Source organism: Entelurus aequoreus, linkage group LG04, assembly GCF_033978785.1.
Source record: "Entelurus aequoreus isolate RoL-2023_Sb linkage group LG04, RoL_Eaeq_v1.1, whole genome shotgun sequence".
NCBI classification, from domain to species: Eukaryota; Metazoa; Chordata; class Actinopteri; order Syngnathiformes; family Syngnathidae; genus Entelurus; species Entelurus aequoreus.
The window spans coordinates 1155612-1167949 of NC_084734.1; the positions used below are offsets into that span (position 1 = coordinate 1155612).

General features: G+C 46.7%; 1 protein-coding gene across 4 annotated transcripts in view; it reads right to left on the reverse strand.

Annotated features, from left to right (window-relative positions):
• The window catches only part of drp2 (dystrophin related protein 2), a 299389-nt gene that overhangs the window by 103633 nt on the left and 183418 nt on the right, over positions 1-12338 (reverse strand). For all 4 annotated transcript variants that reach the window (XM_062043976.1, XM_062043975.1, XM_062043974.1 and 1 more), the window contains one exon: positions 2868-2928. In XM_062043976.1, coding sequence (XP_061899960.1) covers positions 2868-2928 — 61 coding nt within the window. The remainder of the gene's footprint in view (positions 1-2867; positions 2929-12338) is intronic.

The following is a 12338-nucleotide window of genomic DNA, read 5'->3' on the forward strand; positions in this document are numbered from 1 at the left end:
CGCGTGACAAGGTGCTACCCAGGTAGACAAACTTTTCAGCAGCTTTGAGGTCCTCACCATTTACGCTGACGAGGGGCTCAGTGTACGGGTCTCCAGCAGCAGGTTGATGCATAACCTCTGTTTTCTTTGTACTGATGGTGAGTCCAAAGTCTGAGCATGCTGTGGCAAAGTTGTTCATGCTCCGTTGCATTTCCAGCTCGTTGGAAGCATTCAGGGCACAGTCGTCCGCAAAGAGAAAGGCGTGAACCTTGGTGGTCTGTACTTTTATCTTTGCCTGGAGTCTTCGCAGATTAAACAGCTTGTCATCAGTGCGGTAGCGCAGGTCTATCCCCATGTCCCCAGACCGGAAAGCATCTGTCAGCATTGCTGAGAACATCATGCTGAACAGAGTGGGTGCCAGAACACAGCCTTGTTTGACTCCATTTTCCACATGGAAAGGCTCAGATGATGCGCCGTTGTCCTGGACTTGTGCCTGCATGCCATCATGGAATTCATGGAACATGTTTATGAAGATGTTAGAGCTGGAGATCTTAGTGGACAACAAACCCCTGGAGTTCCAGCAGGCCCCAAAGTACCTGGGCGTACGCTTGGACAGGACACTGTCCTACAAACAACATTTGGATGAAGTGAGGGCTAAAGTAACAGCAAGGGTCTCACTCATCCGGCGCCTAGCTGGTACAACCTGGGGGGCCTCGGCCAAGGTACTACGTATCTCCACACAAGCCCTCGTATTCTCTGCAGCTGAGTACTGTGCCCCAACCTGGTGTAGAAGCCCACATGCCAAGAAGGTCGATACGGCCATCAACAATGCCCTCCGGATCATAAGTGGCTGCCTGAAACCCACCCCCGTGTTCTACCTGCCAGTCCTAGCAGGGATAGCGCCAGCCGGCCTACGGCGAGAGGCCGCTATCCTTGCCCTGGCAAGGAAAGCCCAGGAACACAGCTGGCACCTCCTCCATGAAACCACCACCATGGCAACACCTCCAAGCAGACTCAAGTCCCGCCACCCATACAATCAGGCCGCACAAGAGATGCTTATTTCCATCCCGGAGGATCTGACAACCAAAGCCTGGCTGGCAGCGGAATGGAAGCAGGAGTGGGAGTCAGCAGGACAGACACGCCTACACCATTACATCCAGGATCCTGGAGGTGGCGTGGAGGGAGAAGATCTACCTCGCCGGCAATGGACCCTCCTGAACCGCCTTCGCACAGGGGTTGGTTGCTTCAAAGCGTCCATGAAGAAGTGGGGCCTAACAGACAGTGCAGCGTGTGAGTGCGGGGAGTCTGAGCAGACTGCCGACCACATCATCACCACCTGTCCCCGGCATAGACCACCTTCAGAGGAGGGCGTCTTCCAAGTGGGACCTGAGACGAGGGAGTGGCTACACGACACGAAGATGGACATATGAAGACGATACACGAAAGAAGAAGAAGAAGTTAGAGCAGCCAAACTTGGCCATGATCTTCCAGAGGCCCTCTCGGCTGACAGTGTCGAAGGCCTTCGTCAGATCTACAAAGGTGGAGTATAGAGTGACGTTCTGTTCTCGACACTTCTCTTGGAGTTGGCGAGCGGCGAAGATCATGTCCACTGTACCACGACCCTGCCTGAATCCGTATTGGCTCTCCGGTAGGAGGTCTTCGTGTTTGAGATGTTCCGTCAGGCGGTTTAGCAGAATTCTGGCCAGGATCTTTCCTGCCACAGACAGCAGAGCAATGCCGCGGTGGTTGTTGCAGTTCTGCCTGTTGCCCTTGCATTTGTATAGATGGACGATGGAGGCGTCTTTGAACTCTTGTGGCAGCTTCCCTTGGTTCCACATGGTGCAGAATAGGTCTACCAGTTGTTTGGTCAGAGGTGGTCCACCAGCTACTGGAATTGCATCAGCACCAGGTGCTTTGCCATTTGGAAGTCCTCTGATGGCTTTGATGACCTCAGCTTCCGTCGGTGGTTCGTCAAGGGAGGTGTTGACAGGGACTTGAGGGAGGCGTGCAATGGCTTCGTCATTAATGGCTGAAGGGCGGTTGAGAACACCGTGGAAGTGCTCAGCCCAGCGCTCAAGGATCTTCTCTCTGTCTGTGACCAGTGTGCTGCCATCAGCACTGAGGAGAGGAGGAGATCCTGATGTCGTGGGCCCGTAGATGGTCTTAATGGTGCTGTAGAACTTCTTGTTGTCATTCTGGTCTGCATAGGACTGGATCTCGTCAGATTTTCGACAGAGCCAGTCGTCCTGCATCCGGCACAGCTCCCGCTGGATGGTTGCTTTGATGTTCTTGAGGGCAGACGGTTTTTGAGAGGATGTTGGATCACTGAGGTGGGCTTTGTGCAGACGATGTTTCTCCCGGAGAAGATCTCTGATGTGATCATCAAACCAGTCCTGTTGCCTGCGGGCTGTAGGTCCTACTACGTTGAGAGCAGCAGTGTAGACGGCGTCTCTGCACGCAGCCCAGTCCTCCTCGAGAGTCCCTGAGGGTTTCAGGTCCTGCAGTTTGCTGGTGAGCTCTTCAGTCAGGGATTGCGTGACAGAGGCACGTAAACACACACACACGCACGTGTTACACGCACGTAAACATGCATGTAAACACACACACCCACACACGTAAACACACACTATATGTGAATAAATGGCCAGAGAGCTGAGTGGTGTACAAGTAGAGTACACAGAATATATGTATTTATTCCCATTTGACAGCAACTTCAAGTTCAAATGTTTGGCTGAGGAAACTGTGAGTTTGAGGCGCATGTTTAAGAAGAAAAGTCTCCATGATGCAACAAGTGCACTGCTCTACTTGCTTGAAGATGTCAGCTTGACAGACTTGCAACTAAAAGTCATTTGTCTTCCAAGAGAGAACAGAATAGATGTTGAACTCACTTGATGTAGTACGGAACTTTGTTGGGAGAGATGGCACGCTCCCATGGCCTCTGCACTGAACCTGCACACACACATGTCATCATCTTGTAAGCATGAAGAACACTGCTCAGTGCACTCAACCTGCACACATGTCATCATCTTGTAAGCATGAAGAGCACTGCTCAGTGCACTCAACCTGCACACACACATGTCATCATGTTGTAAGCATAAAGAACACTGCTCAGTGCACTCAACCTGCACACATGTCATCATCTTGTAAGCATAAAGAACACTGCTCAGTGCACTCAACCTGCACACACACATGTCATCATGTTGTAAGCATAAAGAACACTGCTCAGTGCACTCAACCTGCACTCACACATGTCATCATCTTGTAAGCATGAAGAACACTGCTCAGTGCACTGAACCTGCACACATGTCATCATCTTGTAAGCATGAAGAACACTGCTCAGTGCACTGAACCTGCACACACACGTCATCATCTTGTAAGCATGAAGAACACTGCTCAGTGCACTGAACCTGCACACACACGTCATCATCTTGTAAGCATGAAGAACACTGCTCAGTGCACTCAACCTGCACACACATGGCATCATCTTGTAAGCATGAAGAACACTGCTCAGTGCACTCAACCTGCACACACACATGTCATCATCTTGTAAGCATAAAGAACACTGCTCAGTGCACTCAACCTGCACACATGTCATCATCTTGTAAGCATGAAGAACACTGCTCAGTGCACTCAACCTGCACACGCATGGCATCATCTTGTAAGCATGAAGAGCACTGCTCAGTGCACTCAACCTGCACACACACATGTCATCATCTTGTAAGCATAAAGAACACTGCTCAGTGCACTCAACCTGCACACATGTCATCATCTTGTAAGCATGAAGAACACTGCTCAGTGCACTCAACCTGCACACGCATGGCATCATCTTGTAAGCATGAAGAACACTGCTCAGTGCACTCAACCTGCACACGCATGGCATCATCTTGTAAGCATGAAGAGCACTGCTCAGTGCACTCAACCTGCACTCACACATGTCATCATCTTGTAAGCATGAAGAGTAAGGCTGAAACGACGCGTCGACGTAGTCGACGTCATCGGTTACGTAAATACGTCGACGCCGTTTTTGTGCGTCGACGCGTCGCATAATGACGTCACACTACCGTCATGGCGAAGCGCAAAGCAGACGATCAAAGAAGACGATGCGAGCGGTGCGAGCGAGGGGGAAAAGCATGCCAAAAGTGGTCAAAAGTGTGGGAGTATTTCAATAAACGGCCTAATAATGTTGTTGTATGCACACTGTGTCGAGCGTAAATGGCCTATCATAGCAGCACAACGGCTATGAACGAACATTTGAAAGAAAACCATCAACTAGTCAATCGTCCGCGCGAGCATACGTTGTCATCATTACACAAAAACATGAATGTGTCATTTGTATCTGCTAGGGGTGTAACGGTACGTGTTTTGTATTGAACCGTTTCGGTACGGGGCTTTCGGTTCGGTACGGGGGTGTACCGAACGAGTTTTTAAGCTAAAGTCTTAGCAAGCTGCTTTGCTCCGTCTGCCTCTGTCTCAGCACGCAGCATTGTCCCACCCACACAACCATCTGATTGGTACACACGCAGCATTGTCCCACCCACACAACCATCTGATTGGTACACACGAAGCATTATCAGCCAATCAGCAGTGCGTATTCAGAGCGCATGTAGTCAGCGCTTCAGCGTGGAGCAGATAGGTGTTTAGCAGGTGAGCATCAGGCAGCGGACTCTCCCCAAATGATAATAAACACCTCCCAGTCAACTACTAGTAACATCACTATGAGCCCGTTGACCTTCTAGAAACTTAAACTGCAGCTCAGCTCACTCGCAATCCTGGCTTGAGGTGAAGGCTAATTAGCTCTCAGTTCCAGCCACATCGACCCCTTCTGAGCGCCTATTTTCAGCTGCTGGGAATATTGTAAACAAGAAAAGAACCAGAGCATGTAGACATGCTAACCTTTCTTCATTACAACTGTTAGACACTCACTGGAATGAGTAGAATTGGTTATTGTGTACTGTGTTGGACTGGATGTTTATTTTGCACATTTTAAAAGCAATACTTAATGTTTACAGTGCTCCAGAATATTTAGATTGGCACTTTTTTGTATTGGATGTTTATCTTTATTTTTGCACATTTTAGCAAATAAGCAATACTTTCACTTTTGTTGAAATGTTTACACTGTTGTTACAGAATATTTCGTTTTGCACTTTTTTGTATTGGATGTTTATCTTTATTTTTGCACATTTTAAAGCAAAATAAGCAATACTTTTACTTTTTAAATGCTTATACTATTGCAGAATATTAAGATTTGCACTGGATGTTGACTCTTATATTTGCACATTAAAAAGCAAATAAGCTACTTTTAATTTTGTTACATTTTAAAAGTTTTAAATGTTTACATTGTTACAGAATATTTAGTCATGTTGTTGTCAATGTTGACTGGGTGGCCATACTTCTTTTTTTTGTAAATAAAAGCCATGCCTTTTGAAAAAACGGGCCTACATTTATTTTTTCATCTTCATTTTGAATAAAAAAATAATCGGTGAAAGGAAAAATAATCTATAGATTAATCGAAAAAAATAATCTATAGATTAACCGATTAATCGAAAAAATAATCTATACATTAATCGATAGAAAAATAATCGTTAGCTGCAGCCTTAATGAAGAGCACTGCTCAGTGCACTCAACCTGCACACACATGGCATCATCTTGTAAGCATGAAGAGCACTGCTCAGTGCACTCAACCTGCACACACACGTCATCATCTTGTAAGCATGAAGAGCACTGCTCAGTGCACTCAACCTGCACACACACACGTCATCATCTTGTAAGCATAAAGAACACTGCTCAGTGCACTCAACCTGCACACACATGTCATCATCTTGTAAGCATAAAGAGCACTGCTCAGTGCACTCAACCTGCACTCACACATGTCATCATCTTGTAAGCATGAAGAACACTGCTCAGTGCACTCAACCTGCACACACACACGTCATCATCTTGTAAGCATGAAGAACACTGCTCAGTGCACTCAACCTGCACACACACATGTCATCATGTTGTAAGCATGAAGAGCACTGCTCAGTGCACTCAACCTGCACACATGAAGAGCACTGCTGAGGAGAATGTCTCTCATGCTGACACAAATAATGTGCAGTTAGATTTGTTGTTAATCCATTAGATCCCACTTCCTCCTACACGAGACTTCATCAACATTAAAAGTGATGTTTAATGCTCATTTATCCCTTTTTCATTTCTGACCCATTTTCTGCGTTCATGACCATGAATGTTCTGTATGAAATGGGTTTGTCTGGAAAACATTCATTGCATTGACATATTTTCTTTATCAGAAAAATGTCACAATTTGATCTTTGTCAGACCTTTTGGAACGTAACAAAATAATGTGATGTAATCAACTATTTGTCACGAGGGTGGACGACCCGGGAAGGGCCACACCCGTGGCCGACTAGAACGTGGGCGCACCCGGCGTGGCGGACGACCAGGCAGCGGCCACATCCGTGGCAGACGAGAAGGCAGGCGCTTCGTCGACGTGGCAGTAGCAGATGACGAAGCTTGGCGTGGTGCGTCGGGCGGAAAAGCTTGGCGTGGCGTGTCCTGGCAGCGTGGGTCTTGGTCTTGGCAGCGTGGGTCTTGGTGTTGGTCTTGGTGTTGGTCTTGGCAGTCTTGGTCTTGGCGGTGTGGGTCTTGGTCTTGGCGGCGTGGGTCTTGGTCTTGGCAGTCTTGGTCTTGGCGGTGTGGGTCTTGGTCTTGGCGGCGTGGGTCTTGGTCTTGGCAGTCTTGGTCTTGGCGTGGGTCTTGGTCTTGGCGTGGGTCTTGGTCTTGGCGTGGGTCTAGTACCGGAGCTTGGCAGCGTGGAGCCGGAACCGGAGCTTGGCAGCGTGGAGCCGGAACCGGAGCTTGGTAGCGTGGAGCCGGTACCGGAGCTTGGCAGCGTGGAGCCGGAACCGATGCTTGGCAGCGTGGAGCCGGTACCGGAGCTTGGCAGCGTGGAGCCGGAACCGGAGCTTGGCAGCGTGGAGCCGGTACCGGAGCTTGGCCGCGTGGAACTTGACGTGGTGCAGGTGGCCTAGCTGGGGGCTGTGGCTTGGCATGGTGACGGACTGGTGGTGGCGGCCGGGATGGAGGTTGCTGCCTGGTTGGGAGCAGCTGAGCCACCCCACCAACACAGCTCCCGGTCCCAGCCCCCCCCTCAAGGAGCGGATACCAGACGCGCTCCCTGCGGTCTGGCATCTTCTTTAGGGGTGGGTGGAGGGTGGTCAGGAGGGGGGCAGAATCCTCCCCATTAAATTGTCCAAAATGTCTATTTACCACCCCCACTTTAGACTGGGTCTGAACAAATCTAAATTTTGAAAAAAATTTCTCAAAAGGATTACTCTTTGAAACAAAGTCCTTAGTGGGCGGCTGACAGAGGGCGTAAATGGAATCTAAAAAAAAGTCTTGGTCTCTGACATCATCACCAGTGGGCGGGATGACGTCATCAGCACGGGTCTCCTGCGGCGGCGAGGAAGACAGGGCTGGTTGGGGAATCTTGTTGTCCGGAGGAGGATCCTGGGGGAACGACGCGCCATGCTGGCGAAAAGAAGCCTTTCTGGCTGGCCTCCATCTTCGCCAGCGCGTCTCCATCACCTCGTCATGGCCCGTCTGCGGAAGAACGTCTGCTGCCTGCATACTGTCACGAGGGGGGAGGGGGGGTCGCAGCTGGCTGCGGGGTTGTTCTTCCCATGCAAAAAACGGCTCCGGACGACAGCGTGAAGGTGAGCTTGGATTTATTCAACATAAATCACTAAAACTATCACACACACAAACAATAAAGCAAAAAGGCAAGCGTGCCTAGAACACATGAAGCTTAATTACTTGGCATGGATGACATGACATAATCAAACACTTACTTGACATAAACGTGTGACAAACACAATGCGGGCGGAACGAGTGATGAACAAAGGTAGACTTAAATAACAGTGACATGATTGGAACAAACAGGTGCGTGACTCAAAACGTAAAACAGGTGCGTGACATGACAGGTGAAAACTAATGGGTGACCATGGAAACCAAAGCAAACAAGGAAGTGAAACCAGGAACTAAGAAAGTGTCCAAAAAAACAAACAGCACATGGCCAAAACAAAAACATGATAAACAGACATGACACTATTTTATTTGAATGATGCTGAAGATGTTTGAGCAAGCACTCGTGCACCTTGTCACAAACATGAGTGGAAAGAAGCAAAGCCTATTTCCATTATATATATATATATATATATATATATATATATATATATATATATATATATATATATATATATATATATATATATATATATATATATATATATATATATATATATATATATATATATATATATATATATGTTCCTAGAGCCTTAGATTGGTCACATCTAGTCTTAGACTTAGATCGGTCACATCTAGTCATAGACTTAGATCGGTCACATCTAGTCCTAGACTTAGATCCGTCACATCTAGTCTTAGATTGGTCACATCTAGTCTTAGATCGGTCACATCTAGTCTTAGAATTAGATCGGTCACATCAAGTCTTGGTCTTAGATCGGTCACATCTAGTCTTAGAATTAGATCGGTCACATCAAGTCTTGGACTTAGATTGGTCACATCTAGTCTTAGACTTAGATTGGTCACATCTAGTCTTAGACTTAGATCGGTCACATCTAGTCTTAGAAATAGATCGGTCACATCTAGTCTTAGAAATAGATCGGTCACATCTAGTCTTAGACTTAGATCGGTCACATCTAGTCTTAGACTTAGATCGGTCACATCTAGTCTTAGACTTAGATCGGTCACATCTAGTCTTATATCGGTCACATCTAGTCTTAGACTTAGATCGGTCACATCTAGTCTTTGACTTAGATCGGTCACATCTAGTCTTAGACTTAGATCGGTCACATCTAGTCTTAGACTTAGATCGGTCACATCTAGTCTTAGACTTAGATCGGTCACATCTAGTCTTAGACTTAGATCGGTCACATCTAGTCTTAGACTTAGATCGGTCACATCTAGTCTTAGACTTAGATCGGTCACATCTAGTCTTAGACTTAGATCGGTCACATCTAGTCTTAAACTTAGATCGGTCACATCTAGTCTTAGAATTAGATCGGTCACATCTAGTCATAGACTTAGATCGGTCACATCTAGTCTTAGACTTAGATCGGTCACATCTAGTCTTTGACTTAGATCGGTCACATCTAGTCTTAGACTTAGATCGGTCACATCTAGTCTTAAACTTAGATCGGTCACATCTAGTCTTAGACTTAGATTGGTGACATCCAGTCTTAGACTCAAATTGGTCACATCTACTCTTAGACTTAAATTGGTCAGATCTAGTCAGAGACTTAGATTGGTCACATCTAGTCTTAGACTTAGATTGGTCACATCTAGTCTTAGACTTAGATTGGTCAGATCTAGTCTTAGACTTATTCCATTGGGTTTAGTTTTTTCTTGCCGTGATGTGGGATCTGAGCCCAGGATGTCGTTGTGGCTTGTGCACCCCTTTGAGACACTCAATTTAGGGCTATATAAATAAACATTGATTGATTGATTGTATCCCTGTAATGTTTAATCCTGTTCTGTCTCCCTGTAATTATTTGATCCTGTTCCGTCTCCCTGTAATGTTTAATCCTGTTCTGTCTCCCTGTAATGTTGAATCCTGTTCTGTCTCCCTGTAATGTTTAATCCTGTTCTGTCTCCCTGTAATGTTTAATCCCGTTCTGTCTCCCTGTAATGTTTGTCCGCTCTTGAATGGGATTGTGCTGAAAATGTTAATTCCCCCTCAGGGATTATTGAAGTATTTGTGATTGTAGTGTTGGCGTGGCAGTGACAGCTTCTCTCTCTGTGTTCCTCTTGCTGTCTTCATGTTGCCAGAAGTTTCCGTGGCCACGCTGGTCACAAACCTCATTGCTTCCACTTCAGCAGAGCTGCATGTTTTCCAACTGGGGCTGGTCTCCCTCCCGGCCTCGGCTGTGCAATGATCCAGGGGGGCTGGCGGCAAGGCATGAAAAAAAAGGACTTTGCCAGGTTTAGAGCGAGGTAATGTCAGAGCTGAAGTGTTAGATGCCACAGCAGGGGGTGTAAATGTAATCTGGCCCATAAGTCAGGCTGGACATGAAATATATTGCATTGAACATGAAAGTGTCCAAGACAATAACTCCAAACTGCATCATTTCTAAGAGAACAACACACTCTTACTTTCTCTATAAAAGCACTCCTGTTACTGGAATCTTAGCTTTTTTTCTTACCACCCAAGGCTACTTTCCAACGGCTGCTCGTTTTTGGCTCGTTGCCCTCATTCTCTGGCCCTTGCTGAAATTTGAAGTGCTAACACACACAGCTGAGGTCTCCAACAGTTTGTCTTCTGTTTGCCTGCCAAGGTGAACTCGAGCGTGACGTTCACAGCTGGGGCTGAGAAGGACGAAGACACGCCGCCCAGCTGACACACACTTATTGTTGTCCTGCCTATGCCACCGCCATTTAGTGCCAGCTGAGGACACGGCACCACATGATGGTGTCTACAAGGTCTACAGATGATGGCGTCTACAAGGTCTACAGATGATGGCGTCTACAAGGTCTACAGATGATGGCGTCTACAAGGTCTACAGATGATGGTGTCTACAAGGTCTACAGATGATGGCGTCTACAAGGTCTACAGATGATGGTGTCTACAAGGTCTACAGATGATAGCGTCTACAAGGTCTACAGATGATAGCGTCTACAAAGTCTACAGATGATGGCTTCTACAAGGTCTACAGATGATGGTGTCTACAAGGTCTACAGATGATGGCTTCTACAAGGTCTACAGATGATGGCTTCTACAAGGTCTACAGATGATGGTGTCTACAAGGTCTACAGATGATGTTGTCTACAAGGTCTACAGATGATGGTGTCTACAAGGTCTACAGATGATGGTGTCTACAAGGTCTACAGATGATGTTGTCTACAAGGTCTACAGATGATGGTGTCTACAAGGTCTACAGATGATAGCGTCTACAAGGTCTACAGATGATAGCGTCTACAAAGTCTACAGATGATGGCTTCTACAAGGTCTACAGATGATGGTGTCTACAAGGTCTACAGATGATGGCTTCTACAAGGTCTACAGATGATGGCTTCTACAAGGTCTACAGATGATGGTGTCTACAAGGTCTACAGATGATGTTGTCTACAAGGTCTACAGATGATGGTGTCTACAAGGTCTACAGATGATGTTGTCTAGAAGGTCTACAGATGATGGTGTCGACAAGGTCTACAGATGATGGTGTCTACAAGGTCTACAGATGATGGTGTCTACAAGGTCTACAGATGATGGTGTCTACAAGGTCTACAGACAATGGCGTCTACAAGGTCTACGGATTATGGTGTCTACAAGGTCTACACATGATGGTGTCTACGAGGTCTACAGACGATGGCGTCTACAAGGTCTACAGACGATGGCGTCTACAAGGTCTACAGATGATGGTGTCTACAAGGTCTACAGATGATGGTGTCTACAAGGTCTACAGATGATGGCGTCTACAAGGTCTACAGATGATGGCGTCTACAAGGTCTACAGATGATAGCGTCTACAAGGTCTACAGATGATGGCGTCTACAAGGTCTACAGATGATAGCGTCTACAAAGTCTACAGATGATGGCGTCTACAAGGTCTACAGATGATGGCTTCTACAAGGTCTACAGATGATGGTGTCTACAAGGTCTACAGATGATGGCGTCTACAAGGTCTACAGATGATGGCGTCTACAAGGTCTACAGATGATAGCGTCTACAAGGTCTACAGATGATGGCGTCTACAAGGTCTACAGATGATAGCGTCTACAAAGTCTACAGATGATGGCGTCTACAAGGTCTACAGATGATGGCGTCTACAAGGTCTACAGATGATGGCATCTACAAGGTCTACAGATGATGGCTTCTACAAGGTCTACAGATGATGGCTTCTACAAGGTCTACAGATGATGGCTTCTACAAGGTCTACAGATGATGGTGTCTACAAGGTCTACAGATGATGTTGTCTAAAAGGTCTACAGATGATGGTGTCGACAAGGTCTACAGATGATGGTGTCTACAAGGTCTACAGATGATGGTGTCTACAAGGTCTACAGATGATGGTGTCTACAAGGTCTACAGACAATGGCGTCTACAAGGTCTACGGATTATGGTGTCTACAAGGTCTACACATGATGGTGTCTACGAGGTCTACAGATGATGGTGTCTACAAGGTCTACACATGATGGTGTCTACAAGGTCTACAGATGATGGCGTCTACGAGGTCTACAGACGATGGCGTCTGCAAGGTCTACAGATGATGGCGTCTACAAAGTCTACAGATTATGGCGTCTACAAGGTCTACAGATGATGGTGTCTACGAGGTCTACAGATGA